The sequence below is a fragment of the Cucurbita moschata genome, unplaced genomic scaffold, assembly GCF_002738365.1.
Source record: "Cucurbita moschata cultivar Rifu unplaced genomic scaffold, Cmos_1.0 Cmo_Scf00013, whole genome shotgun sequence".
NCBI classification, from domain to species: Eukaryota; Viridiplantae; Streptophyta; class Magnoliopsida; order Cucurbitales; family Cucurbitaceae; genus Cucurbita; species Cucurbita moschata.
In genome coordinates, this window is record NW_019268529.1 from 4,379,724 (window position 1) to 4,407,395 (window position 27,672).

The following is a 27,672-nucleotide window of genomic DNA, read 5'->3' on the forward strand; positions in this document are numbered from 1 at the left end:
ACGTGTCTGTTAGGGAGAGATTTTCATACCCTTATAAAGAATATTTAGTTCTCCTCCCCAACTGACGTGGGATCTCACATTCCACCCCCTTTGGGGCCCAACATCCTTGCTGGCTCCCCAACTGATGTGAGATCTCACATTCTACCATCTTTGGGGCCCAACGTCCTTGCTGGCACACCTCCTTGTGTCCTTCCCCTTCGGAATTCAACCTCCTCGCTGACACATCGTGCAATGTCTGATTCTGATACCATTTGTAATGGTTCAAGCCCACTGCTTGAAGATATTATCCTTTTTGAGCTACAGTAACCATTTGTACCAAAGGATAGTGCATTTTCATCACTCGGAAACCTTCTCCATCCAGTTTAACCAAGGAACAGCTTAAGTCACTGCTGCTCTTTCATAGCTTACCACATTACTACACTCTAGCTGATTTCAACGACCTTACCCAAAAGAGCCCCATTACTACATTTGCTAGTGAGCAGTACAGTTAGATTTTGACCGATGCATCCGGCACCGTGCACATTAGCTCTGGCTGGACCGACACGAAAGTGAGTAGCAGCATGCTTTCAACCTATCCCGTTGCCGTTAACCAACTCGATCGTGTACTACTTCCAGAGGCAATTTTCTGATATCCCTCCCACCCCATCTCCAGTTCTGAGCCCGACATCGCTCCTGCTGCCGATACTACCGACGGGAAGGCTTCACCATCATTGGTAGATTCGCCCTCCTTTTCGTTTAGGATTGGCCGAGGGGGCCTCCGGAGTCAGTTGGCTTTAGCAGCTCCTGTTTTAGTGAGGAAGGATAAAGAGGATGTAGTTTTACTACAGTTCCTAAGACAAGTTTTCTTCAGTGATCAAGTAAAAATTTATTATAGCACAGGCTGTTGTAATATATTACAAAAAATGAAACGCCTAAGAACAAACTTATGGTTCAATGATCAAGCAACTAAAGTTACAAAAACCCCAACAAAATTCTCCAATTCTAAACTAGAAAGTATAATTCAGATGGGTGTAGGATGGTTACCGGTCTCATTTTCTCGTTCTGCTACGAGCATTAGCATCTCGAGACGCTTATCGAAGAGTAGAGCACTTTCGTCTCTCTTATCAAGCTCAGCAGCTTCAGCTTCAAGCCATTTTTCTCGTAGATCATCAAGAACGTTGCCTTGATCGATATTAACAGCAGCTCCTGGAGCGCTCGGAGCTGTCGTACGGAGCGAGGAATCCCCAGATGGTGGAGGAAGGGTCCATAGCATCTCTCTGAACTCTCGAGTATCGGCGAATGTCTCGAAATTGCAAGCTATTGTATCCAAACAATACTCGCGTATCTTGATAACACCATACCTGGAAAGGAGAAGAGCAATGATTTCATAATTTAGATTAGCTTGCCTCATGGGGTCACTTAAACATCAAAAAGATACTCGTAATACTCGTAGAGGATCGATATTTTTGACATACATGTCAGACAGTAGTAACCATTGGCATAGTTCTGCTGGAGAAACCATTTCCAATTGTGGTAGCAAAGCATCGGCTACAGCACGCTTAAGAGGGAATAAAAGATATCTCGAAGCAGCATCGAACATTTCTTCCGCCTACTCGATCGACAACGAAAATTTAGAAGTAGAACCATCAAGAATTTGCAAGCAGTTCTAATTAGCATATAAATTACCTGATCAGGATCTATATCCTCCAAACAATCTGTGTACCTGAACCATCCAAGAACCAAAACAGTGTCAGCAAGCAAGAAAAAATCTAACACTGATGGACGAGTCAAAGCCCCGCTAGCAGATATTGTCTTCTTTGGGCTTTCTATTCTGGGCTTTCCCTCAAGGTTTTTAAAACGCACCTGCTCGGGAGAGATTTCCAAACCTTTATAAAAAAATGCGTCGTTCTCCTCCCTAACTGATGTGGGATCTCACAATCCAACTGTAACGACCCTAGATTTCTACCTACCTAGAGTCACTACCGTCATCGTAACATAATCAATTTTATGTGGAAATGAATACTTAAACTTTATCTTAAAATTGTGAGATCCCATATCGGTTGGGGAGGAGAACGAAACATTCTTGATAAGGGTTTGGAAACTTCTCCCTAGCAGACGCGTTTTAAAGACCTTGAGAGGAAGCCCGGAAGTAAAAGTCCAAAGAGGACAATATTTGCTAGCGGTGGACTTGGGCTGTTACAGATGGACGAGACAATTTTGAAGAACTATAAAAGGATTCTTCCCAAGACTGCATAGACAATCTCCAACCACAGTAATCTAAATAGGGTGGGATGAATTGGAACATACATATACTTGATCATTTTTTCGAATGCTTCCATGCTCAAATCGTGTTCTTCGATAAACGGAAGAGTATGAACTGAAAGTTCATCTTTTCCTTCACCGAAATCCTTGATACGGGATATTCTCGCCTTAAAATACTCAGACCTTGATGCTAAAACAACTTTGTGACAGCGGAAAAACTTGTTATCGACTCGAATACAAATATCTGCAAGATCATCCATGTTATCATTGATCAGCATTTTACTAGCAAGTAAACTTAAATCATTAGCATCATTGTCTTGGCCATGATCCGTAGTAGAGTTAGCTAAAGCGATCTGAAGCATCCGTCGTAAAGCTGCTGGAAGGCGATCGTCTTCAGGAAGGGAAACACCCTGTAAGATGAACCTTTTCATCGAGTTATCAACGTCGCCCAAAGCTTTGTACTGAGCATACTTTTGATGAACCAGTTCTTTCTCAAGAATTGTGAGTAAGGATTCACATTTGCAGACTTTGCAAATTCTGATAAGGTCTTCCATGTCGTCGACCGCAATCTCGAGTCTATCAGAGTAAAAGAAGTGAATGAGACTATGTAAAGCTGGATATGACAGCCTTTCCTTTGACAATCTAACTTCCTTTCGATCTTTCCAACCTGCTTCGAACTTCCTCTTAAAGAAAGTGGATCGAGCGCTTAGGATAACTCGGTGAGCTTCGATCGGCCTACCTTGAACGACAAATGAAACATCGGGCGGGAAGAACTCGTAATTCGATTCGGAGTTGAATGGAAGGCCTGTTATATGAGCATTGTCAAGAACAACTTCTGCAGTGGCCTAATATATGATATTCATCACTGATAACTAGAACTTGTTCATCTTTTATACAATTCTATAAACTATCATAGCCAATTAGGAAATGGAAACAATCCAAACACATCATAGCAGTAAACAATATCAAGAGATTTGAACCCAAAACTTTACCTGAAAGATGATGAAGGCTTTCGGCCTGCTTCAAATACGCCCTATTAGCTCCACACCCCAAGAAAGTTTCACGCAAAGCAGCCTGCAATGGCCCAAGCGGCGGCGGTCGTGCTTCAAATGCCTTGAGAAGCTTCCGCACCTTCAAATTAAGCGCAGCATAATGACACCTATCGCCATCAAAAGTGTGCTCCGAACATATAGCGCCGTTCTCAAGCAACATTCTGGCAGCGTCAAGGTGCCCTGCCAAGCACGCGTAGTAAAGCGCCACAGAGTCCCACTGGTCGCGCGCATTGACATTGACGCCGGACTCGAGAAGGTAGCGAAGGCGGTCGACATCTCCGGCTCGAGATGCAGAGAAGATATCACCGTTTGGGACCTTTTTTAGGGGAAGAGATGACCCAAAATCAGATGGGTCGAGATCGATTCCGTAAAGGTCGGGGTCGAGGTCCAGAGTCCAAGGATTGCTGCGCCTTGGAGGCATCGGATGAGCCGAAACTCCGAAATCAAGCGCTCAGATTCGAAGAACTCCAAATCGTTCTTATGGGTTTCTGGGGTTTAAGGCAATCCGCAAGACTTGCCCATTACACAGAGAGTACTCGAGATATCGGCGCTCAGATTCGAAGAACTTCAAATCGTTTATATGGGTTTGTGGGGTTTAACGCAATTCGCAAGACTTACCCATTACAGAGAGAGTACTCGATTCTTCTCCACGGGGTAGCAGTATAATAAGGCAGTGGACATGATTTTCGAACGGATAACTAAAATCACACGGCTTGGTGTGGACTTTCTTTAGCATATTCTACTTAATATTTGAGTACCCTTTTAATCTTTTCTTCAGTTTCATCAGATTGTTGGACAGAAATTGCACTCAGTTTAAGTTATTTTGATGATCATGTTGAATGAGGAAGCCTATGATTCGTCCCTTGCACTAAAAGTTATCCCCTAATAGGAAAAACAGAGGCGTGAAACAAATCTGATTCCATTGACAGATAACTCATTACATGAGACCAGAAATTACAGAGCATGGGGAACCCACAATTCTCTGTTTCAGTGTAATTAACAGTATATAGAAAGTATTAATTCTTTGTAATTTACATTTATAAAGCTACAAACAAACACCATAGAAAAAACAGATGCTCTGATGTTGTTTTTTTTTTGTCTTTTTTTTTTTTTAAAAAAAACTTCCTCTCTCTCTCAGACAGGGGAGTCGTGTATTCTCCCATTAAATATAGCTATAATTTTATAGTTCGATCAGCTCGACTTGACGGGAGGGAATGGATGATGTTCTTTGTCGTTCACTTGGGAATTTAGTCGTCTCAATCTCTGATCCAGCTCCGCCATAACTGCTGGTTCTTGCTTTTTCCTTTGCTTTGATATGGTGTTCGTTGTCATCGATCCAATCTTGTCATATGCTACCTGCAGGTTCACAATCCAAACGCTTTGTTTAAACCGTCGAGTGAAATGATTCGGAGATCTTTGATTCGGTAAGAAACAAGAGCTAACACGCAGCCAGTTGAAGCTTCAAATCGCCTTAGATTACAATGGGGAAGGCATAGAGTAAAACAATGTCAAAGATGGATGAATATTTGGATGCATACCGTCAATAGATCGTCGGGATCAAATAGGTAATGTGTAGTTTTTTGTAGAATATTAATCACATCTCCCACATGATGGGTTACGAGTAACTCGTCTTCCTTCATCTGAAATCACAGATCAAGACGTCATTACAAAGAGCTCGGGACGATATATAGTCATCGATAGCCTTAGCCAAAGCAATTACCTTAAAGATAGCCAAAGCCACATGAAACAAAACTTTTGCCCCCTCGTAGAAAAGGACGTCCCAAACACGTAGAGTCGTCTGAGAAAGGGACCGAAATAAAACATGGTTTAGAGAGTTTACAGACAGATGTATAACAAAAAGATGAACAATATATAAGGAAGAGCTTCCATTTGCTCAAACGCAGGTGCCCGGATATCGTTCTTACCTCAGAAGGTAGGCTTTTCGAGAAAAGACAGAGGAACCACTCCGTGGCGACAAGGGAGACATCAAAATCCAAAGCTTCCAAATGGGCAGCTATCCTGCATTTACATGCCAGTTTAGAAATAGCTTGTACTAACTAGACAATAATATGAACTTCAAAACAAATCTAGGCACCTGGGACACTTCTTGGTAAGTAAATCTTTGAACACCCTTTGCTCGACATGACATCCTGACAAGTTGGTCGTGTAACAGTCACTAACTAAAACATTTTCTAAGAGAACAGCTAGCATCCAAAAAGCATCTTCTTCTGTTTTCATCACAAGCAATAACAATGCAGCAACATAGTTTAAGCCCTGCACCGAAACCGTATTAATTCCATGTGTTCTAAATTACAGGTCAGTTCAGCCCACAAAAAGATTAATACCAAAACTATGTAATAACTAGTAAATCATTTTTGTATTCTAAATCAATATTCTTAGAGAAACAAAAGGGAGGAAGAAGAGGATAGAAGAAGAGAGCGAGCGAGCGAGAGAGAGATGAATTAAGGATAGGATTCAAATGATTGCCGATGCAAATATGCAGGAGTAGAGAACAATCAGACCGAGAAGAAAGGATGTCGAATACTGAAACATGTCAGGTATATGGTAAACCGATCAAAAACTTCTGTAAACTTACGGAGCAGATGGCTATGTTAGAGTGAACGAAAAATCAAACCCACCTGACAGTATCCAACATCCGAGTCCCGGAAGGAATACCCAACAAGAACACGTCGAAGAGCGGCATGACCTTCTGGAGTGTCTAACCATGCATGACCAGGAAAAGTACGCGGCAAGTCCTACACGTATCGATCAAAAAAACAATAGAACAAGTTAAAACAAATAGAATGAACATCCAATCATTCTCCAGATTAAGAGAGAAAATTCCAGGTCCCATCTGCATATGAGGTATTCAAATAATAGATGAATGAATGGATGGATAAATCACAATGAGGGCATTCATCTTATGGTTACAAGAACAAATTAAAAACTGAAAAGAACAAAAATAGCAAACAACAACAAGAACTAACATTCAATTTATAATCATCTATATATTATGATACTCGAACTTATTATCGGTACCAGATCCCATCTGCATCATTTATTGAATCATAAAGTTCATCCCTGATAAGTAGATAATGATAATTGAGGTCTCTTGACTACTTCAAGAATTAATAGCTTCACAACATTTCCTAACATACACTGCTACTCAAAAGAAGAACAGCATGAAGAAATGAACGATACTTCTTTTTATCTTTTGAGTTGTTCTACGGGATCAGTCGTTCAAGACCTTTGGTGTTTATCCGTTGGGATCACTTCGTATGGACTCGTTGAGAATGATTCTGATATGTAAAGCTAAATCGATGTGATTTGAAACTAAATGATATCAAAGTGTACAAAATCCTAGTGGGAATCCATCAATAGGATGATTATGAAACTATCGTAGCTGAAAAGTGTATAGTCATCCAAAATCAAGGATCGTGAAGAGATCATACCAACAAAGATACCCTTTGAAGGGAAATCAAGCAAAGAACTTACATGATCAATCTGCCTAGTAGCAGGCGTGACTTTCCCTTCAACAGCCTTGGTCAAATCATTGTAATAGCTCTCAGGAACAGTGGATTTCTTCTTTGCAGCTCCGGATAAGGAGAACCAAACCTTAGGGCGAAGAACAGGAGGAATCCCCTTCCTAATCAACTTCTTCAAAGTGATGGCATTAGCAAGAGTGGACAATTTGAGAGAAGATTTGAGAGCAATCCCTTCAGAAACAGAGGGTTCCAAGTACCAATTAGCGCCTTTGTTGGCCTCCAATGCCCACCAAACACGACCCTGTTGCCTAACCTTTTCCCTCACTTCATTCAACACATTAACATCATCCACATTGCCTTCCACTGTGAACCCATATAGATCTTGAAACTTAACTGTGATATTCGCCCTCCTCGCATGGATGCTCGGCCTTAGAACTGGAATCTGAGCTTGCAATTCAAGAGCAATATCTCTTTTGCTTTGAGTCCCAAACATTTCTTGGGGCTATTCCAATAGATCAAGAAAATGGGGGAGCGAGGTTTGGTGGTTTAGGTTATTTTATACAAAGAGGGTAAGATGATTTCGTCAAATAAAGAAACCCCACCTGCCTCAAACCACGAATCGGTCTATTTTGGAGCTTCAATAGGCTGCGCACCTGATCTTCATAGAAATCGATATCATCCCAAGACTTGGATGAAGAAAAAAACGCTATCTAATAAGAAATGTTCTCCAAAACCTCCACGCCATTGCCATCAAATCCGCCATGAAAGTAAATACAGAAATCTACAAACAACAATCAGCCTAAGTAGTGGGGTGTTTCATTAGAAAAAATGAGAAGAAATTGATTCTTCCCACAAGAATTTAGAAACGGAGACAACCAGAAGAAAAGGTTTAGGTAAAAGGGGAAAGCAGGAAGATAAAACCAGAGATTCTATATGTGAATCATAGCAGAGGCGATAAAGGGTCGAGATTAAACGTGAAAAAAAATAAATATCTTTTTTGGAATTTTAGACAAAAAAAAAATGGTGGGCTGAGCCGTTGCTGGGCACACAAAAATCGGGATTTTTAGGGGAAATAAGAGCTAATAAGAACAAATGGAAGCAAAGCCACGGGATAGGGCTGAGCCTGTGATGAAAAATGGAAGAATTAATTTATATATATATATATATTTATCAAACAAAATAACAAGAAAATTGAAGAAAAAGTCCAAATCGAGCCAAGTTCAAAGGGGTCATGAATATTATTTAAAAAATAAAAAATCTGAATTAGAATATTGAAAAATATGGTTTTTTTAAATTCTTTTTTTTATGTAACGTTCTAAACTGAATGGAAAAAGATAAGATTTCTAGTTTAATGATTATTTTGAAAAATAGAGACAGCTATAGTGACAGACACGATGGGATTAGGTTTTTTTTCAAATTAATAAAAATACAGTTAAATTTTAGATTTTATCTATAAAAACAAAATACCCTTTTAACTTATATAACCAAAATGCATTTATCGTTAGTATCACGTTTAACCAATAATCCTGAACTCTCGAAAATAACATTAAAAAGTTTGAAGATAATCTATGAGCTGTTAATAGACGGTTGTCTTTTTAATAAAAGTAAAGAATATTAACGTTATCTTTAAATTTTTATGGGTATTTTTTAAACTTTAAAAAATTTTATTATTTTTTTTAGACAAAATACAAATTTTACGACTATTTTTATTAATTTAGCTTTTTTATTTGGTAAAATTTTGAAACTTACTATATGTGAAATGTCCAAATTATCCTCGACAACTATGTAACAACTTCATATGTTTCTAGTTATTTTATTTTCTTTCCCACCAATAGAAATATAAGAGTGTAGTTTTTTTTTTTTTAACAAAAAAAAGAATCAGATTATAGTGTTCATTTACCATAATAATTGGGTTGAAAATAATTTTTTTAATCCAATACTAAATACTTTTTAAATTAAAAAAATATGTTAATCATAAAATTAAAATATTTATTTTTAGATTTAAATGACATTTTATAAAGTTTATAAATTTTTTAAATGTCGGAACTTTATAATGTGGAAGAAGGAAATCGACAGCTTTTTTCAATAATTTATTTTTGGTTATTTATTAATTCCATTAAGTAAAATTGGTTGGCATAGTGACGTAGAAGTGCAACCAATAAATATAATAAATAGTTGCATAATTAATATTGTTTAAAATATATGTTCATGGAGGCCAATAAAACGAGTACCAAATTCAAACACGTTCTCAATTTAAACATAATTTAATAGACAAAAATATCAATTACCATTTTAACGATGGATCGTTAAATTTTTACCTCATAATTATTAAATAGAAAAATATGCGAGATTAAAATTTCATAATTTTTTATAATTATCAACTTTATTTTTATTTTATTAGGACGTGAATTTATTGTATTTTTCATTCGGACAAGAGATTTATCACCAAACTGCCCATGCGCTGGTAGGTGGGCCCCACCCGTGTCTTAACCCGGCCCGAAAAACCCGTGTCACGTGCGAACTTCCCTCATCTTTGTCCATAACCCAGAGGGCATGCCAGGGTGGAATGTCTCACACGTGTGCTTGCCAACGTCATGTTTTTTGGGTGGACCAGCGACCATGGGGGCCCACTCTTCACAAATTCCGGAAGGTAGTTGGACAGATGTAAAGATCCGGATTATGGGCCGGCCCTTTTCAAACAAAACAAACACAAACTGTTGGGCCGGATTAATTTAGTGGGTCCCACTCAAACAACAATTCAATCTGAACCGTTGAAATCACTTCCCGAAAATCGACGGACACAACGGATACACGTGTATCAACGACAACAGAAGACATCCCACTGACATCGCTGGTTTTGGCTTTAAGACAAATCCCTTCATTTTCACTCAAAAATTAAGGGCGGTTTGGTAATCTTCACCTTTCTTATTTCTCCATTTAATAATTATTTATAATTTATATAAATTCATAACTAATTTTCATTTAATTTATAGTCATTTAAAAAATAAAACAGCCCATATTATTATAACAATAGCTTAATAATTAAAATCTATAATGATTTACTCCTAATTCCTGTAATTATGACATTTAATTAATGAATTACTATTTATCTAGGGTAATTAGCATCAAACCTAGAATGAATAAATCAATTAAAAAAAATATTAATCCGATTCCCCATATAAACTTTATTATATATAAAAAAAAATAAACATGATTCATAGTCACACGACAATAACTTTTATTGCTAATTAATATCGTTGCGTCCGGCAATTAATAAATGTTTTAAAATATTTTGTTATGTTTCTTAGTTTTTTAATTGGAAAATAATTTAAAAAATATAATAATATTTAAATTATAAAGAAAATAAAAATGTAAAAGTCAACAAGATCCTCGGGCGCAACGCATGGCGTATAAATTTGGACCACGCACTGCAAGGCTATATAGTTTATTACAATATTAATGAATTTGCATGCCCTCCCCTTTGGGAGATTAAAATAAGTTTATTACTTGAAAAACTCAATTAACTTTAAATTAAACTTAAATAAATCAAAATTTATAAATTAAGCTTGTTCGTTCGTGTTTTCATATTAATTTTTTTTTTTTTTTTACTTGTGATACAAAATATATATATTAATTTTATTTAATTTTTGTAATTATTTTTTCAATTATTTGTTCTCTCAAGGTAGCTTTTAAATAAATAAATAGATAGATATTAATATTATGTTAAAAACAAAAATTTGAACCAATTGAGAGTTGGGTTTAGTTTAAAAAATTTATAATTTGAATAATTAGGTTGAGTCTAGAAAATGTCGTGACAAATAATCTAACCCAATCTACGAACACCTCGAGCTCTCTAAGTCTTGAATGGAAAAAAAGAAGGGATATGACGTGCTGAAGACAAAATATACGTAAAAAAAAAAATACACCTGTTTTCACTGCCATTATTGGAAACAAGCTCTATCAATTCTAACCTCGTAATAATGCTTCAAAAAACTCAAAGATTAGGTAAGGAATGGTGAGCTTTAAACCAAATTATGATACCAGTAAACGTTGTTTTCAACGAAAGTTTAAATGAAGTAATTTTGCATTCAATGTTCACGATATGTATATAATAGCAACTGTAGATTAAAATCCACATGAAATTAGGAGTAAAACGAAGCAAAATGAGAGGTAAAAGGGGAAAAAGAGAGAGAGAGAGAAAAAATGCCTGGCCTTCCCATGTACGCCGCCGTGACAAAGTGGGTGTGTGTGTGTTTTTGACGATGAAGTCTTCAAATGGGAGGCAGAAGAAAAGCTTCAAAATCTGCAGAAATGGAGCCTTTCTTTTTCTTTCTCTTCATAGCCGTTTGAAGCTTCTTGGGAAGAAGAAGAAGAACCAGATGAACCAGATGAAGAAGAAGATGAAGAACAACAACGAGGGTTTCCCGTTGATGCTGTTTTCAAAGGGTTAAATAATAATAAAGTTTTCATTTTTAATTTTGAAAAACACGACCATAGAGGTTCCTCTTTGTTTCACACGTTGTGGTTCTTCATTTTGTCTTTCTCCTTTCCCATAAATAACCCAACAACACGTACCAGCATCCTCGCTTACACACCCTTCCATATCTGACTCTAATACAATTTGTAACCGTCCAAGCCCACCGCTAACATATACTGTTCCTTCTTGCTCATTATATATCGTCATCAACTTCACAATTTTCTAAAACATGTCTATTAAGAAGAGGTTTCCACACCCTTGTAAGGAATGTTTCGTTCTTCTCTCCAACCAATGTGTGATCTCATTCATTGTCCCGTACAAATTATGAATTAAAAAAGAAAAATAGCGAGAAAAGGGTATTTAATTAGAAATAAAATGGGGAAATAATCCAGCTAATCATGATTTAGAAGGGAGTATAATAAATCCAAATTAGAAGAAATAATTAATGGGTGGAGGCCCGGCAACTGGATCGTTTTATTCGATTCCATCAATAAATATGATAATTAAAGAGAAAAATCAATTTAATTATAATATATATTTAAATAATACAACCAAGCTCCTGATGGGTCACCCTATAATATGCTTAATAGAATAAAATTAAAATTAATTATTTAAATAAAAAAAAATGGGAACATTTGAATAGCAACGTTCTAATTTTCAGGTTCATGGTTTTTGTCCAAGATTCCCATTATTAGGTGGGATTAAGTTATGGATAATTTAATTTCATATTTATAAATTAGGTACGTTCGAAAATATTTAAAATTTCATTAATATCCTTTCGTGAAAATTTCAGTAAAAAAATATTCATAAAATTTTAAAATTAACGTTAGACAAAAATATTTTTTATATATATAATTAAAATTTATAAAATGAAAACATAATTAGGGGATATAAACACAAATATTTGAATGATAATATACAAATAAAAATTGGGTCACGTGAGATGCAAATGGCTTCCCCAACCAACAGCCAGCGAATGAGATGAGATGTGCATACGGCGTTTTGAGTATTTTAAGAAACCAACAAAAATTCAGACGACACGTCGTTTTCTTCTTTGTTTTATGTCTTTTTTTTTTTCTTCCAAATTTGGGTGTAAATTGGAAAGACGACAAATCACGCCGCTTCGGACATTGAGAAAGCAATAGTTTAGACATAGTCGAAAAGGGAACATACTAACATTTATATTTACATAATTAAAATATATAAATATTTAGCATATGGTCTAAAAATAACTTCCCAATATTTCTTTAAAAATATAAATCCTTCCTTAAATCATTTTCAAATTAAGAGAATATTTCGATTATCTTAAAAAATCGATATCACACCGAATTCTCTTTTTATGGTACACGATCAAAACAAAACACTGAATTCTTTTTATGGTACACGATCAAAACAAAACCCTAAACACTGAATTCTAGAGGAAGGCTACAATACAATATCAACGGGTAAGAAAATCATATTCACGACCACCACTATCAAGAAAAACCGTATTCACGACCACCACCATCCAGAAAAACTATATTCACGACCAAGAAATACTAGATAAAAAAAGATAGCCGACATCAAACCATACCCACGACCCATTCTTTTTAGAGTAGTACTCGGGTTTAACTTCAATCCTTCGATAAATAATACGTAGGAGCGTAAAATAACTAAAATAGGCTTGCATGATTGTAGTTTGGTGGTATACGTGCATAGGGTTGTAGTTTGGTAGGTTATAAAAGTTGATGATAAAAAAGTAAATAAATAAATAAAATGAGGGAAGAGGGGGAGATAAAAGTTTAAACACCATATTAGTATTAATATTTATACATAGTAATAGTAATAGTTATTAGGTTGAAATTACAGAACTGCCACTGAGCCATAGAGGCATACATTTATGGGATAACGCAGCAGCTTGCTTCTGGTTCTGAAGTGTGTATACTATTTCAGTGTGGTCGTCGTCTTCCTTCTTAAACCATAAACCCATTATTATTATTATTATTATTATTATTATTATTATTCTCCTAATATATATATTTATATTTTTATCTTCAAAGTTATTTAAACACTCCATTTACTTCTTATCTATTCCCTCACTTTCCGCCGCCGCCACCTTTTCCACCGCCGCCGCCTTTTCCTCCACCTCCTCCCTTCCACCCTCCTCGTCCTCCTCTTGTATACTCACTCTCTTCATAACCTCCTCCTCCACCTCCTCCTCCTCCTCCTCCTCCGCCGTATCCCCCGCCTCCTTTCCCTCCTCCTTTCCCTCCTCCTCCACTGCCACTCCCACCGCCTCCTTTTCCACCTCCGCCGTATCCACCGCCTCCTTTCCCTCCTCCGCCAGACCCTCCACCGCCATATCCACCTCCCCCTTTACCGCCACCGCCAGATCCACTACCACCAGATCCACCTCCTCCTTTGCCGCCACCGCCAGATCCACTACCACCAGACCCACCTCCACCATAACCACCTTCGCCTTGACCACCGCCACCAGACCCACCTCCGCCATGACCGCCGCCACCAGACCCACCTCCACCTTGACCGCCGCCGCCAGACCCACCGCCTCCATAACCGCCGCCACCATGCCCATGTTTAGCCTCTTCAACCTCCTGGGCTACATTCTCTGAAACTAGAGGATTATCAAATTAATGATTACTTACGTGTCTTCATGCAAACATGGATTAAAATCATGGTACAAACAAATACCTTGTTGCTCATCTTCGCTTGTGTGAGCTTCTATAGCCCACGACACCACCAAAGCAGACACAACCAGAAGACACACAAGCAGAAAACCTTTGGACTTCATTTCTAACGGGAAAGAACAGAGAAGAACTGGATAGTGATGTTCTAAGGGAATTTCCTTTGGCTGCTATTTATAGAGCCCAGGCCAAGCTTCACTACAACACAAGCAGCTAAGGGAGTGACAGAACATGTTACATTAAATTTGGGGTTTATTTGAGGTGGCTGTGTGTAGATAAGCCTTTGCTTGGATGAATATCTATATTCTTGTTTTCTTTTGAGGCATAGCCGTTTACCTTGAGAAGAGACGTGTGTGTAGTTAGAGGGGTCCAAGCGTTCATGTTGTGGCAAATTGTTTCTGAAACTTCATGTTCTTTTGCCAAGTACCACAATGTGGGAACCTTGTGTATTATGTGTTCTTCCCAAATCTCAACAACGTAGCTGGTTGGGTGGACATTAATTATTCAATTCTGGAGAACACCCACAACTTTGGATAAATTTTGTAATTTATACACGATATTAAAGCTAGATTTTTGTTAAAACCCTCTAGTTTGTGCATTGATCGAGCTCTCGTGGGGGTAAGGAAAAAATAAACATAAGCACGTTTTGATCGGTGAGATTATTCGAGAAGGTCGTCATAATATGATTAACAGGGAAACCGCACTTATTCTGATGTGTGGGTCTGTATCATTCGGCTCAAAAGATCCTTTCTTCCATCCTTTCTGTTGGAGTGATTATTAATCATGAGGATCACGATCCTCACTCCCTTCATATGCCTTACAAATTCATCTAAGTGGGTTAACTTTATCTAAGAAGGCAGCATGGTTCAGCAAAACATTCATCATAGTTCCGAAGCAAAATAGAGTTCAAATATAGTGTGATTCCCGAGTAAAACGAGTAAGAAATCAATAAAGCTGCAAAGTTCAAAAAATCCAAAACAATGCAATCACGATACCAAAACCAAGCAGAGCCTACGACGATTCATTTCATTTGGCTTTTGGTCTGAAGATAGTTTAGAACATTGCAAAGGGTTCGACTTCTATTAATCAATCCACTCCAGAAACAAGGACCATAGCAATATTATCTTCTTCCAGGTTTTACACACAACAAGAAAATAGTAAAGCGTTTGAAGACTTCATGTTATTCGGTTTCATGCAGAGGATAACATGTCACACAATCAATTGCTTAGAAACACATCAGATATCTGCAATTGAAGATCAAGTAATCTAACATATGTGGCGTAGGAGGACTCATTTCTTCCCACTCTTCTTGAGTCCAGCACCTCCAAATGTCCCCTTCTGTTGGGCCTTTGCTCTAAGCTCCCTGAGCGCCTGCATAACATCATCAAGCAACTCGAAATTATAGTTCATAGTAATCCTCGACACAACCGATCAATCGATCAGAGGAAACGTTTTGTCACAGTTTAAACTTTGAAGTTCAAGATCTCACCTTTTCCTCGTCCTTCTTCTTTTGCAAATTGGCCATATCAACCTGTTGACAAAACCCAGTAAAATTCAAACACTAGTTACGAAAAGTAACACAGGCACGGGCACGGGCACGATACAGGGTGGAGAGTCATTCTAACTGACAACAAACAATCTAAATTCAAACAGAGAAAATAAATTACATCGATACCAAAAGTTGCATTCAAATCCGAACAAGGAAGAAAATAGACATACGACATAGGACCTAAAGATAATGAATTCAAAGCATACCTCGTCGTATTCTTTCTTATCAGCCTTGGGTTGCTTCAGAGGCTTTGCTTTCCCTCCTGTAAAGAACAACAACAAAATCGATTCTCTATATAACAATTTAAATCGGGAAAAAAGGGGATTATATATCACAATATAGCCAATCGCTTCGCAATTGTCTTCTAATCTGATCGATGATACTGCCTATGAAACTGAAATAGAAAGCTCAAATTTTCCATAGCCTCGAGGAAACAGATCATACCTTGCTTGGACGACATGACTGAGATAGCGCAGGGGTTTGGCCCGGGTCGAAGAACACAAAGAGGGATCGCAGCGACCAGCTACTATTTCTAGAGGCCATAAAGTATTGCACACGTTAGTAACATGATTTGTTCATAAACTTACAGCATACATAATTACATAACTTGGCCTCAAAACATCGAATTTCTGTTCGATCACTGATTTAAAAAGAACGAACAAGAGAATTCATCGATAACGACAGAGGAAAAAAAAAAAAAAAAAAAAACTAGGATCTAAAATCAACGATCTCCATCTTAATAGAAAACATTGAAATCTCTCCTAACGCATCAACATATCATATAACCCTCGACCAATAAACAATTATCGGAAAAACGCAATATTTCAAGCAAATCCGAGGAAGAGAATAAACGAACAGAAAAGGATCAACCGCACATAGAAGTTGGAAAATCGGAATAAATACATGACAAAGAAACATAATAATATTAACCTTCAGAAACGGAATTAGGTTACCTTCACCAAAGAAGAGAAGGCAAAGAAGAAGCCGGTGGAAGTGGAGGCAAGAACGCAAGAATGGAAGCCCTAGGTTGCGTTTTCCATTTGTATACGGAGAAGGTAAAGTCGGGTCCCGAATCTAACCCGAAAGATCTTGGGCCATTGAACCAACTTGCTATTGTTGTCAACACAGGCCCGGCTCAGGAATTAAAAAATAAATAATAATAAATTAATTAAATATTCATAATAACGATATTATTATTTTCTTTAAAAAAAAAAAAAAAAAAAAAAAAAAAAAAAAAAAAAAAAAAAAAAAAAAAAAAAAAAAAAAAAAAAAAAAAAAAAAACTCCTTCGATGGAAACTAAACACATATGGATGTTCCTAAAGACTTGTTTTTTTTGGGAGGCAGGCACATTATAAAATAATGAGGCTAACGACGACGATATGTAACATGCCAAAACGAATGAAATATACTAGCAATGGGTTTGGGGGTATTACAAATGGTATCAGAGCCAGGTTTTGGGCGGTGTACTAGCGAGGACACTGAGGGCCAACGAGAGTGGATTGTGAGATCCCACATCGATTGGAGAGGGGAACAAAACATTCCTAACGAGAGTATGGACTCCTCTCCCTAGAAGAAGCATTTAAAAACTGTGAGGTTGATGGTAATACGTAACGGGACAAGACAAAGCGGATAATATCTACTAACAGTGGGCTTAAGCTATTACAAATGGTATCAGAGCCAAGTTTTGGGCAGTGTGCCAACGAGAACGTTGAACCCCCAATGAGGGTGGATTGTGAGGTCCCATATCCCTTGGAGAAGAGAACAAAACATTCCTTATAAGGGTATGGACACCCCTCCCTAGTAGACATGTTTTAAAATCGTGAGATCGACGACGATACGTAACGAGCCAAAGCGGACAATATCCGTTAACAGTAGACCTGATTGGATTAGTTTATAAGTCTGTTAGTTAAATCTCATAAACAAAACTTATCAGATAGAACAGAAGGGATAGAACACTGTCTGTGAGACGAGAGAAAAAAATGCAAACTTTATGTGATTTGATAAGAGACATAGTTTCTTCAAACAATTTATACAACAAATGGAAGTGTTTGTAAAACCTGTACGCCTTATTTTATAAGCATAGCACAAATGCTTCTCGACAAAAAAATGGTTTCAGAGAACACACAGAATTATGCATCACAGCCCATAATGTCTCGGGCCAAAGACATCCCAACAGGATATGACCGATGCAATCTTGTTCTTCTTACAGGAAGCCTTTCGCTGTTGCCGTTGTCAAGGCTGCTTCCCTTCACTCCATTTGGCACTGCCGTGATGCTGGTCTCTTTAGTTTCAGCGATGAACTGCAGTCCCTGAAACAAATAATGGGCTCTTCAAAATGCTGTCCAGAAATAGATACAACTTTTTCTTGCACTATTCTCGTACCTTGAGGGAGTTGTCCTCATACTTGATCGTTGCAGTCTTTTTTGCCTGCAAAGAATTACTCACTGGGAAAAGCTTGTCGGTTATGCGGTCTTTGACGTCTCCAGCAGCTTGACATAGATACCAGAGTCCAGAATTTGTGATGTCCTGTTTCTTTTCGAGAACCTCGAGTTTTCCTTCCTGTTAGTTGTTCGGGTCAGTGGACGTTCAAGAACAGCTCGGCCTGTGGTTTGCACCCTAGGAAAGAGTTTTAAGGTAGTGAGTGACTCACCAATTGTGAGACCATTTGATGGATTGTTTCAACATCAAAACCAATTTGAGAAAGGTTGGACTTAACCTCCTCCACCTGCAAGCAGATAAAGCTTCAAATGAGTGGCTTACCGGAGTATGCTCCACAAATATGACTTGTTTCACAAGGACAATGGGAGAAATATCAATGTTGTAAACTGAAATGGATGTCCCTACAGGGTCACGTTACTTACTCCTCGCTTCTAAGAGTGAAGATTATTCTCATTGACCAACATAGGTCATTTCAGCATACTTTGTTCTCACTCGTATGTTTTTTAGGAAAATTCTTGGGAAGTCACCTAATATAGAATTGCTCTAAGCAAAGCAGGTTTAGTTTTAGAGTTCGTATGATTGAGCCACCGAAAAAGAAGGTGCATCTTGTTAGAATAGGTAGTAACTTTCGATTCTTTTAAGCCTTTCTTAGCCATCCTATCCCCAGGAGATCCTCTCATTCAGATATGGTCCTGATTCATTCATGTACCCCTCCTTTATTCGGGTGGCATATACCCACCCGTTTCTGCCTTAGTTCGTCCCTAAACCACATCTTATTGGGAGAGGTATCGATACCATTTGTAACAATCCATGCCCATGATTTGGGTCATGATTGGAATCTCGATTTGGTATCTGATGGCCTCGACATTCCCCACGACATGGTCACTTTACTTACTCTTCACTTCTAAAAGCAAATGCTATCCCCACAAACCAATAGAGATCCTTTCAGCATATTTTGTCCTTATAAGGGTGTGAAAACCTCTTCCTAGCAGACGTGTTTCAAAAACCTTGAGGGAAAACCCAAAAGGAAAAGCCCAAAGAGAACAATATCCGCTAGCAATGGGCTTGGGCCGTTACAAAATCTATACTGAATCTAATTAGATAGTTTAGACAACAAAAAGTGTGGTTCGAGGTTTAACGACATCTTTGTGTGTTTACCTAAGAATATTATATACAACAAGACTCGAAAATAGGAAGAAGGTAAGGTCTTACATTATTTGCTATGAGATTTGTTGTTTCAATCTCCTCATCCAGCCTCCAATCCAATTTCTCCAACCTCTTTGTCAGATGACTCCTTGTTGACTAAACACAAAAATGGTTTAAATTTGAAGTTATTGCATTAAACATGAACTAGCTTTCAAGTTCAAGGTCATTACATAATGTCTACCAGCCACTTACAGCCAGCGCTTCGTGCACATGATCCAGTTGTTTCGAGACAGTCGACACAGCATTTGCCATGTTTTGCTTCGTCACAAACATTATGTCTGAAAATGACCATCCCTGTCAGATAGTAGAAAGGAAATAAAAATGTATTTCTACGTAGTACTTAACGGTACGCCTTGTCGATTAATATGTTTTGTTTTCTTGTGAACCAAAATGAAATAGTTTTACCTTCCACCACATGTAACAATACCCCATTGCTCCAACAGCAGCTGCTGGCACCAAGTAAGAAGCATAGTTCCCTGAAAGAAGAAAAGATCATTGTGCTAACATATCTGGGCATCACGAGCTTTTCTATGGGTTCCAGACATATCCCATAGAATTTTTCCAGCTTAAGCTTGAGTGGCCTGAAACTTTGGATTCAGACAACATGATGTGATTGGGTAGGAGACTATGAAACCAACCGTTCTCTTTCCGTTATCAAACAAACAGTTATACATCCGTACTGTAACAACTCAAGCCCACCACTAGCAGATATTGTTCTCTTTGAGTTTTCCTTTCCAGACTTCCTCAGAGGGTTTTAAAACATGTCTGCTAGGGAGAGGTTTTGACACCCTTATAAAAGATGCTTAGTTCCCCTCTCTAACCGATGTGGGATCTTACAATCCACCCCCTTTAGGGCCCAACGTCCTCGCTGGCACACCACCTGGTGTCCAACCCCTTTTGGGGCTCAAACTCCTCGCTGGTACATCGTCTGGTGTCTGACTCCGATACCATTTGTAACAGCTCAAGTCCACTGTTAGCAGATATTATCCTTTTTGGGTTTCTCTTCCAAACTTCCTCTCAAGGTTTTGAAACGTGTTTGCTACGGAGAGGTTTCCACACCCTTATAAAGAATGATTCGTTCCCCTCTCTAACCGATGTGAGATTTCACAATCCACCCCTTCGGGGCCCATCGTCCTTCCTGGCACACCACCTGGTGTCCACCCCCTTCGGAGCTCAACCTCCTCGCTGGTACATCGCCCAGTGTCTGACTCTGATCACATTTGTAACAACCCAAGCCCATCAGTAGCAGACATTGTCCTTTTGGGTTTTCCCTTCCGAGCTTCCCTTTCAAAGTTTTAAAACATGTCTGCTAGGGAGAGGTTTCCACATCCTTATAAGGAATGTTTCGTTCCCCTCTCCAACCGATGTGGAATCTCACAATCCCAAATTTCATGAAATTTGATCACCTAAAGATACTTTTCTTTGTTGAAAACTCAAAAGAGCCAAGCTTCAGGAATTTCAAAAAAGGTTACTAAGCCCAAGCAAAACCAGAGATGCTAAATTCAGAAAGTTTTCAGTGTTTCAGTTCTTCTGAAACTTACACTTCTTTCTTTTCACTAACAATGGATGATCATAATATTTTTGAATAAGAACATACAGAGAAAGAAGACTAAAAACCATAATTTTTAAACAAAGATTCCATACCGCTAGAAGCAGAGTTGCCATTAAAGACAGTCACAGGACCAGATACTGTCAGCTCCCTGATCTCTTGAGCCAGTTGCCGAATCTGAATGAGTTTACAAAGCAATAACAAATATGAGTTATAGAACAACGAATCCAATTAACAGATAGAGTTCTAAACTTGTGGTGAAGGAAATCGAAGTACAAACCTGGGCGGCAAGAACAGCAGTATCATACTTGTAAGGAGTCGGAGAGAGGTCCTCCTCCGTCACACCCTTCAGTAATTCCTGAAGTTGTGATATCAAATCAGACAATCGCCCACTTCTTAAAACAACAGAACCAGTTAACCCTAATGAATCATACACAAACCCAACAGTCGTCAGAGAAGAACATCGATGGTAGCATAAATGAGATCGTAAAAGGTAAAATCTGAGATGGGAAATGGGAAAAACCTGCTCCAACGAGGATGAGAACCTTGGACGTTGAAACCCCAGTTTGTAATGCCATCTTCGCAACCCCTTTGTTTCTCGCGCGCTGGGAAAGAGGGGCAATCTTTTTTTTTCTTCTTTATTTGTAGGCGCAGGCGGAGGCGAATAGCCAAGGTGAAACTTTGACCACAAAAGGAGGAATTAGGAGCAATAATACGCTAAAGGGCAGTAATTGTACAAACCCCACGAGAAAAGTGACTTTCATTTCACCGTAACAAGTTTCCAAGCTGCCTTATGTAGCTTTTCCTCTGATTTTCGTTTCCTCGTTCATCGCGGGCCTTGCTCGTCGACCCAATGCTTCACATCTGCGGTCATATCCCAAAAGGGTTGCTGATTGGCAAGGCAATTTCTTGTGTGATTCCGATCAATTTGGCCGAATCTGAAAAGACTGTCAAAATCCCAATTGTTGGAAGCGTTGATATTCCTTCCTCGGATGTCAAACCGGGTGATTCGGGTGTTCAATTGCTATAGTACTTGGCTTGTTCCAGCGGAGATTTCTGATAAACGACGTGCTTCTTCTGTTCAGGTGTATGCTTTGTTGGTTAGGGATTATCACAGAGTTCTAAATCATCTCAGAATTCAGTCTTAAGTTTGTGTAAGTTATTCGGTTTTGTTACCAATGAGTTTTGTAGCTTTTCTGCACTAAATTGTGATTGACATGAGCTTGAATATCTCCTTTTCTTCTCCTCCAGTCAGAAGAATTTCAGAGCACCAGATTTTTTATAATCAGCGTAGTAGAAGAAGGTGAATGGATACCAGATGCGTGCATCACAAAGGGTTTCTTGGTGAAGGATCGGGATATCATTACTTGCATTCATGCATCAACCTGCTATATTGTAGCCAAACATCTAAGGTCAAGATTTCTTCATCAACATTTCAGCTTCGGCTGAACTTTACTTTTTCCGATGTCTATTTGAGCATAAACTCTCGTGGTTTTGTTTTTTATTTCTCCAAAAAGTTCTTATAAACCTATGATCAACCCTTCTATTAAGGGACGTGGGACTCCTTCTCCAACAATCCTTAACCATTTTCCGTACGAAATATGAGATGCTATGGGAGTGGAGCAATATTGGGAATCTGCATATGCACCTAATTCAGAACATTCTACAAGTCGTTCTGTTTCAAGCCAACTTATCATCCATCGACGTTGCAAATTCGCAGCCAGTTGCTCATACTGTGGTCGAAGCTACTTTGTTGCCGTATGCAAACGCATACTTGAACGGGTTGCAACTGCTCACTGTCCATGGCTTCACGTTTCCAAATACCGATGTAATCAGCTCCTGCTCGAAAATTATGGTGTAGCAGCGACGTTCGTAAAAAAGTTGAATGGAAATTTCATCTCCGTGATCTTTTTTTTTAATTTAACCCTTATAATTTTAAATGCTTGAATTAGTCCTAAACTATTTAAAATTTTTTATCAAACTATAAAGATTAAATTCTAACTTTAAAACTATGACTAACAAACTCCGTTCTCACATCTAACGATCAGAGTGCATATGAGATGAACTTACATCTAACGAATCAGAGTGCATATGAGATAAACTTGGCTTGAAATTAGAACATGGAGCAAAAAAACAAACAGACAAACAAAATTTGGTCTAATGAGATAAACTTGACAAATCACAAAACCGTATGCTGTTCTCACATCTAGATTCTGATTTTGAGTATTATATCAAAAGAAGATGTAATAGGGAGTGTTCAGACGATCTATCTATATTGAATCATGTCCTATGAAAAGCCAGGAAACAGAAATTAGAACATCTGGGAAAAAGATGGGATACGGAAAGATTCTGTTACAGCTCAGATAGATTAAGACAGCTTGAGGTACAGACAGGTGATGAAAATGGCAAGTTCAACATTGTGGCAAGCCTTCATGTTAGACAAGCTGATTGAATATCACCGCCCTAGAACACAAAACAAAGGACAGTCAGACAGCAAGAACTAGAAATACGTAACAGCAAACTTCTTGTTTGGTGACATTGATAACTATCTATCGACTTCAAGAGCTCAAGACTAGTAAAGAGGATAACTCCATTTTTAATTAGACAACTCGGCCATCCTAGACTTGAACCAGACACCTTGCCCATCAAGTAAATCATCTTATCCATATCCAAGCATATATAAAATAAATGATTGATTAAATGTAAGAAAAAAGTGAGCATAGCAGATTATGTTTTCCGAAGTTACAATTATCCATTGCACGGAGTTCTGTTCTTATATATAAATACTCAATACCCAAGTAGACTTACAAAGTTGATAATGTTCAAGTGCTTTCTGGGTCGTGTAAGACCTTGCGATGGGTCTCTAGCCCCCCAAAATGTTGATACTTTTTTATGTCCAAAGCAAAGGATTTACTTGTTACTAATAAAGTCTAGCCTATGTTCTTCTTTATATCCCTGGTTTCACTCTGATTTCCATGGTACTTGATGGTCAGAGTAATATAATTGAGTTTGCCACCCCCATCTATATGAAGTAGTGCACCAAATACTTGAGATCAAAGTAAATTTTGCAAAACAGCAAACAATAAGCTATTTAGAAGCAAAATTTATTCGGCAAGGATCTAGTAATCTGTAACCCCATATAGTTGCAGAATTAAATTGTATAAATAATCCATAACACTTCAAAAGACAACAATCTACAAATACAAAGAACTGAATAGAATACCACAGTCTATTACTTCATTCCAAATACAATAATCTCATCTAACCTATTGATGATATCATCGCCTATGGTTTTTTTATTCTTTTTTGTCTGAAGGGCGGGGCAGGGGGGTATGCAACGCCTAGGACTTAAAAGGTGAAACTCAGAAAACAACTCAAGAGTCATTCCTTCCTGCTTCCCGATCCTCATCTAGTCTTGTCTTTGCCTACATATAAAACAGGGGAATGTAGGTTTTTAATTAACAATTTGAATAAAGAATGGAAGGTTTTCTCATAAGTGACCTATTCTAGTAAGAATAAAAAACTACAAAGAGAAGGTTTAGGTCTTAAATCTGATCCAAGTACGGGACAGGAAGGGCGAAGAAAAGAGAGAACGAAACATTATTGTCTGTTAAGCTTGTTTGCATCTTAATTTGAGATAGCCACTTGATGTAATAAACTGTCCACTAGGAGGAAAAAATGATCAACTTATTATGCATGCATGTTATTATATAATTCCGTTCAATTGTATCTGTTTTATACAAGTTCATGGGCACCAACTCACCAGAGCAACAAGAAGGCAAGAAGAACATCAATGGGCCTATAAAGTGTGCTAGCTACCTAATTCAAGAGTAAAAAAATCCACTAGTTAGACAACCTAGAAGAAGATCCACTTCTGCTTTCAAAACATGAAATCAAGATAATTACGGAGTGGGATAAAGAATCTATGTTTACAAGTTAATAGTAAGAAATGCTCATGAAGAGATATCATATCACTAGAGTTAACAGATCCAACTTTATGTACGCAGGAAATTCTTATGAACAATTACAAGCTACTTGGCATGATAACCCGTATTGGCACTAAATTTAACCCATAGGAAATATTTTCATGGTGTAGCTCCTGATGGTTCATAGACGTTAGCAAATTTAATCAAAGAATGGTAGCATGGATCTTTCTTCCTCCAGAAGCATGCGGTTAATGGGGGCTAATGTATCCACTAAACTGTAATACAGATATCAGTACTTCTAAATATAATTGATCAGTACCCCCACTCGAACTACAACTTCCTTTCTTGATTCTTGAGAATAATTATTAAGCTGAAATTCCAGTAAATTATCACTTACAAGCTGTACAAAATTATTATATAGTCCTTTCCTATATCGACCTAGCTCATGACAGATCAAGAAAGTTGAGAACTAAATTATCAGTTAGCGCACCTTCGGGAAGCCAACCGCAGCTGCGGCGTGAGATAGAGAGCATTGAAATCATCAAAGCTGCCGACGACGCAGAGTGAAACGGCATTATCGACTCCAAACAGAAGCTCATCTCAGCCGCACACCTTCATAAGCCAAATACATCACCATACATATTATTGAAACATTTCTCCAATTGGAGAAAGAGAAGGAAAAGAAAAAAACTCAAACAGCGATTGACTCGGAATCTTTTCGCGCTTTTCATGGACGCAAAAACGTTAGTCAACGCACCTGAAAGTTCGATGAGAGAGGGGCTTGTTAGTTGCCATTCGAAAGGGAGAGCCTGACGATGAACGGGCTTGAGAACCAATGTGAGCAGCAGCACGGCGAGCAGAGCCGGAAAGTGATCGGAAAACGGATCTAGCGCCAATTGAGGCCATTGTTACTCAGAAGAAATGATAGATTCTGAAAGAACTCGAGTCTTGCTTCGTTGCCGGCGAGGGTTAACGCTAAAACCCTACTTCCAGTCTAAGAGGTTTCTACTATGGGAATAATTCCTTGGAAAGGGGTGATTTCGTAATAATTCTAAAATCGAGGCCCTTTCTTTCAGTAAATAATGCATAAACCAAGGCCTTTTTAATAAAAATAAAATTAATAAAAATAGTGAAAATGGATGAAAATTGTTTGAATTAATAAAAGAAACCTTATTATGGCATTACGCAGCGCTAGGGAAGAAGTGCGCGAGCAGCATTGGGCGACTGAGCGCACCCAACGAGTTCAGCTCTTAGGCAAAATCCAATCCCAAAATCACCTGCTACTTTGATTTGAAGCGCCTCTAATCTCTGTGCCTCTACCTCCTCCTTTTTCCCTTCCGTTTCTCGATCTTCGTGATTAAATTATTGCCTAATTTCTGAAATATAATGCTATAGTTACTTCGGCTGAAGTGGGGTTTCGAGTTGTAGCGCAGATTTTGTTATTCTAGGGTTCATGGCTTCACTGTTCAAGGTAAATTGCTTCGTTGTTTATTTAATTTTATAGTCAATTCGTTTTCTGCTCCATTGGGTTTCTGGGGTGTATCAACGACGTCTTTACTAGTTCTATTAGGGCATGTTTGAGAGTTTATATGAATTGGATTAGGGAAAAGTTTTGTTTCGATTGATTTTGTTCGTTGCGAGACTTATGTTGGTACCAACTGTTGCCCTCTTAGTTTGGGGGACGGTGGAGTTGGCTGCAGGTGTTTCAAATTGGCTTTTACGTTTACTCCCCCGGTCCTTTATAAATCCCCAATCAAAAAAATGGATAAATGGTTTTGTTCTTGATATTCGTTCTATAGCTTCTGATGGATGTTATGGTTGTGTGGCCATTGTGGCTTAAATATTGAAGAGCATTAAAAGTTTCAATTACTTTGATTGGGAAATCTATTGGAATGAACAATGTTGCGTATATGTAATTAGATGATAGATAATGTTTCTATGATTCTATATGTGACAATCTTCGTGCTTCCAACTTTATCATCTGTAGGACCCATCAAAGCTCTCTGTTTATCGGGATAGAAGATTTCAGGGAACACAAGATGAATTTGAACATGCACTGCTGTCTTCAACCACCGTTTATGTGGGAAATATGTCCTTTTATACGACTGAAGAACAAGTTTATGAGCTCTTTTCTCGAGCCGGAGAAATTAAGAAGATAATCATGGGTTTGGATAAGAATTCAAAAACACCTTGTGGCTTTTGTTTTGTCCTGTAAGACTCCATAGCTCTTCCTAACTAGTAGAATATCTTGATGTACTTTTTATCAATAGTCTGCCATTGTTGATAGGCCTCCCATTGATACCGCTTGATATGCCTTCCCACGATTTCACCACCCTTCTTAGTGCAAACCATTTTGAATATTTGAAGGTGGTTGGGTGGAAATTGAATGATCAATATTAGATCCATTTCATTCCAAAATTTTAAAGGAATGGGTGCATTTTAAACTTGAGACTGTTAGCTCATTTCATGCCTTTCATACTCATTCCTGCAAGAAATTATATGCATATATCTGCCACTAAGCCTTTCAAATTATGGGAAAATCTCTTAATTGTTGTTTATCTTGTCTTTTCCTTTATTAGATACTATTCTCGGGAGGATACTGAGGATGCTGTTAAATTTATAAGTGGAACAATTCTTGATGATCGTCCTATTCGTGTGGATTTTGATTGGGGATTTCAGGATGGCAGACAATGGGGCCGTGGTCGAAGTGGTGGGCAGGTACTGTTTCTGACCTATGTTACTTTCACGACTCGGAGTTTACCATCACTTCCTGTTTATTTTCTTTTGCTTTTTTGTACACAGGTGCGTGATGAATATCGAACAGACTATGATCCTGATATCCTTTTTTCTTCTAATACTGTTACTCACGTTATAGATTTTAAACCCTCGAGTCTGATGCTCTGTTGCATTCTTTTGGTACCATTTATTAATTCAATCTTCGTTTGTTGTCTTCTTTCTTTCTTTCTATATATATATATGACTGCAAATATATTGTTGATTTCTATTCCTCTTTTTTTTTTTTTTTTTTTTTTTTTTTTTTTTTTTTTTTTTTTTTTTTTTTTTTTT

General features: G+C 38.0%; 7 protein-coding genes, 1 long non-coding RNA gene and 1 pseudogene across 14 annotated transcripts in view; 3 read left to right on the top strand and 6 right to left on the bottom strand.

Annotated features, from left to right (window-relative positions):
• The first annotated feature begins 312 nt into the window (after window positions 1-312).
• Window positions 313-992, top strand: LOC111451628 (annotated as a pseudogene).
• LOC111451252 (BTB/POZ domain-containing protein At2g04740) lies at window positions 849-4,008 on the bottom strand. Its single transcript, XM_023091599.1, has 5 exons — window positions 3,234-4,008; window positions 2,287-3,046; window positions 1,666-1,702; window positions 1,455-1,588; window positions 849-1,340 (listed from the first exon to the last, which is right to left on the bottom strand). Exons 1-5 carry the CDS (start codon window positions 3,712-3,714, stop codon window positions 1,001-1,003), a joined length of 1,752 nt encoding a protein of 583 aa, XP_022947367.1. The 5' UTR covers window positions 3,715-4,008; the 3' UTR covers window positions 849-1,000.
• Window positions 4,009-4,197: 189 nt separating this feature from the next.
• Window positions 4,198-7,842, bottom strand: LOC111451253 (growth hormone-regulated TBC protein 1-like). The gene is made up of 7 exons (XM_023091600.1): window positions 6,789-7,842; window positions 5,933-6,049; window positions 5,389-5,567; window positions 5,219-5,312; window positions 5,014-5,091; window positions 4,832-4,933; window positions 4,198-4,649 (listed from the first exon to the last, which is right to left on the bottom strand). Exons 1-7 carry the CDS (start codon window positions 7,269-7,271, stop codon window positions 4,485-4,487), a joined length of 1,218 nt encoding a protein of 405 aa, XP_022947368.1. The 5' UTR covers window positions 7,272-7,842; the 3' UTR covers window positions 4,198-4,484.
• Window positions 7,843-13,311: 5,469 nt separating this feature from the next.
• Window positions 13,312-13,827, bottom strand: LOC111451630 (X-linked retinitis pigmentosa GTPase regulator-interacting protein 1-like). The gene has a single exon (XM_023092102.1). The coding sequence runs from the start codon at window positions 13,825-13,827 to the stop codon at window positions 13,312-13,314; it is 516 nt and encodes a 171-aa protein (XP_022947870.1).
• A 1,160-nt stretch (window positions 13,828-14,987) lies between these two features.
• On the bottom strand, window positions 14,988-16,590 carry LOC111451053 (translation machinery-associated protein 7-like). Of its 5 annotated transcripts, none has more exons than XM_023091301.1 (5): window positions 16,439-16,590; window positions 15,930-16,011; window positions 15,692-15,747; window positions 15,426-15,467; window positions 14,988-15,307 (listed from the first exon to the last, which is right to left on the bottom strand). In XM_023091301.1, the coding sequence occupies exons 2-5, from the start codon at window positions 15,943-15,945 to the stop codon at window positions 15,227-15,229; spliced, it is 195 nt and encodes a 64-aa protein (XP_022947069.1). In that variant the 5' UTR covers window positions 15,946-16,011; window positions 16,439-16,590; the 3' UTR covers window positions 14,988-15,226. The 5 variants fall into 5 exon arrangements, with proteins under 5 accessions (XP_022947069.1, XP_022947071.1, XP_022947072.1 ...); XM_023091303.1 differs by having other exon boundaries at window positions 15,930-16,008; window positions 16,439-16,540; XM_023091304.1 differs by having other exon boundaries at window positions 16,445-16,535.
• An 858-nt stretch (window positions 16,591-17,448) lies between these two features.
• LOC111451050 lies at window positions 17,449-21,388 on the bottom strand. The gene is made up of 9 exons (XM_023091296.1): window positions 21,204-21,388; window positions 20,961-21,100; window positions 20,776-20,857; window positions 19,537-19,607; window positions 19,324-19,425; window positions 19,138-19,227; window positions 18,137-18,211; window positions 17,869-18,045; window positions 17,449-17,795 (listed from the first exon to the last, which is right to left on the bottom strand). Exons 1-9 carry the CDS (start codon window positions 21,256-21,258, stop codon window positions 17,616-17,618), a joined length of 972 nt encoding a protein of 323 aa, XP_022947064.1. The 5' UTR covers window positions 21,259-21,388; the 3' UTR covers window positions 17,449-17,615.
• Window positions 21,389-21,468: 80 nt separating this feature from the next.
• LOC111451055 lies at window positions 21,469-22,577 on the top strand. 2 transcript variants are annotated; one of them, XR_002711919.1, is made up of 3 exons: window positions 21,469-21,834; window positions 21,932-22,092; window positions 22,232-22,577. It is a non-coding gene; the product is annotated as an uncharacterized LOC111451055 (long non-coding RNA). The 2 variants fall into 2 exon arrangements; XR_002711918.1 differs by having other exon boundaries at window positions 21,932-22,577.
• Window positions 22,578-22,819: 242 nt separating this feature from the next.
• Window positions 22,820-25,637, bottom strand: LOC111451052 (protein NUCLEAR FUSION DEFECTIVE 6, chloroplastic/mitochondrial-like). 2 transcript variants are annotated; one of them, XM_023091299.1, is made up of 4 exons: window positions 25,364-25,637; window positions 25,097-25,218; window positions 23,947-24,105; window positions 22,820-23,143 (listed from the first exon to the last, which is right to left on the bottom strand). In XM_023091299.1, exons 1-3 carry the CDS (start codon window positions 25,510-25,512, stop codon window positions 24,086-24,088), a joined length of 291 nt encoding a protein of 96 aa, XP_022947067.1. In that variant the 5' UTR covers window positions 25,513-25,637; the 3' UTR covers window positions 22,820-23,143; window positions 23,947-24,085. The 2 variants fall into 2 exon arrangements, with proteins under 2 accessions (XP_022947067.1, XP_022947068.1); XM_023091300.1 differs by lacking the exon at window positions 23,947-24,105.
• Window positions 25,638-25,767: 130 nt separating this feature from the next.
• LOC111451051 (nuclear cap-binding protein subunit 2-like) overlaps window positions 25,768-27,672 on the top strand; it is a 4,699-nt gene continuing 2,794 nt past the window's right edge. The window contains exons 1-4 of the mRNA XM_023091298.1: window positions 25,768-26,077; window positions 26,594-26,817; window positions 27,186-27,324; window positions 27,409-27,442. Coding sequence (XP_022947066.1) covers window positions 26,060-26,077; window positions 26,594-26,817; window positions 27,186-27,324; window positions 27,409-27,442 — 415 coding nt within the window. The 5' untranslated portion in view covers window positions 25,768-26,059. The remainder of the gene's footprint in view (window positions 26,078-26,593; window positions 26,818-27,185; window positions 27,325-27,408; window positions 27,443-27,672) is intronic.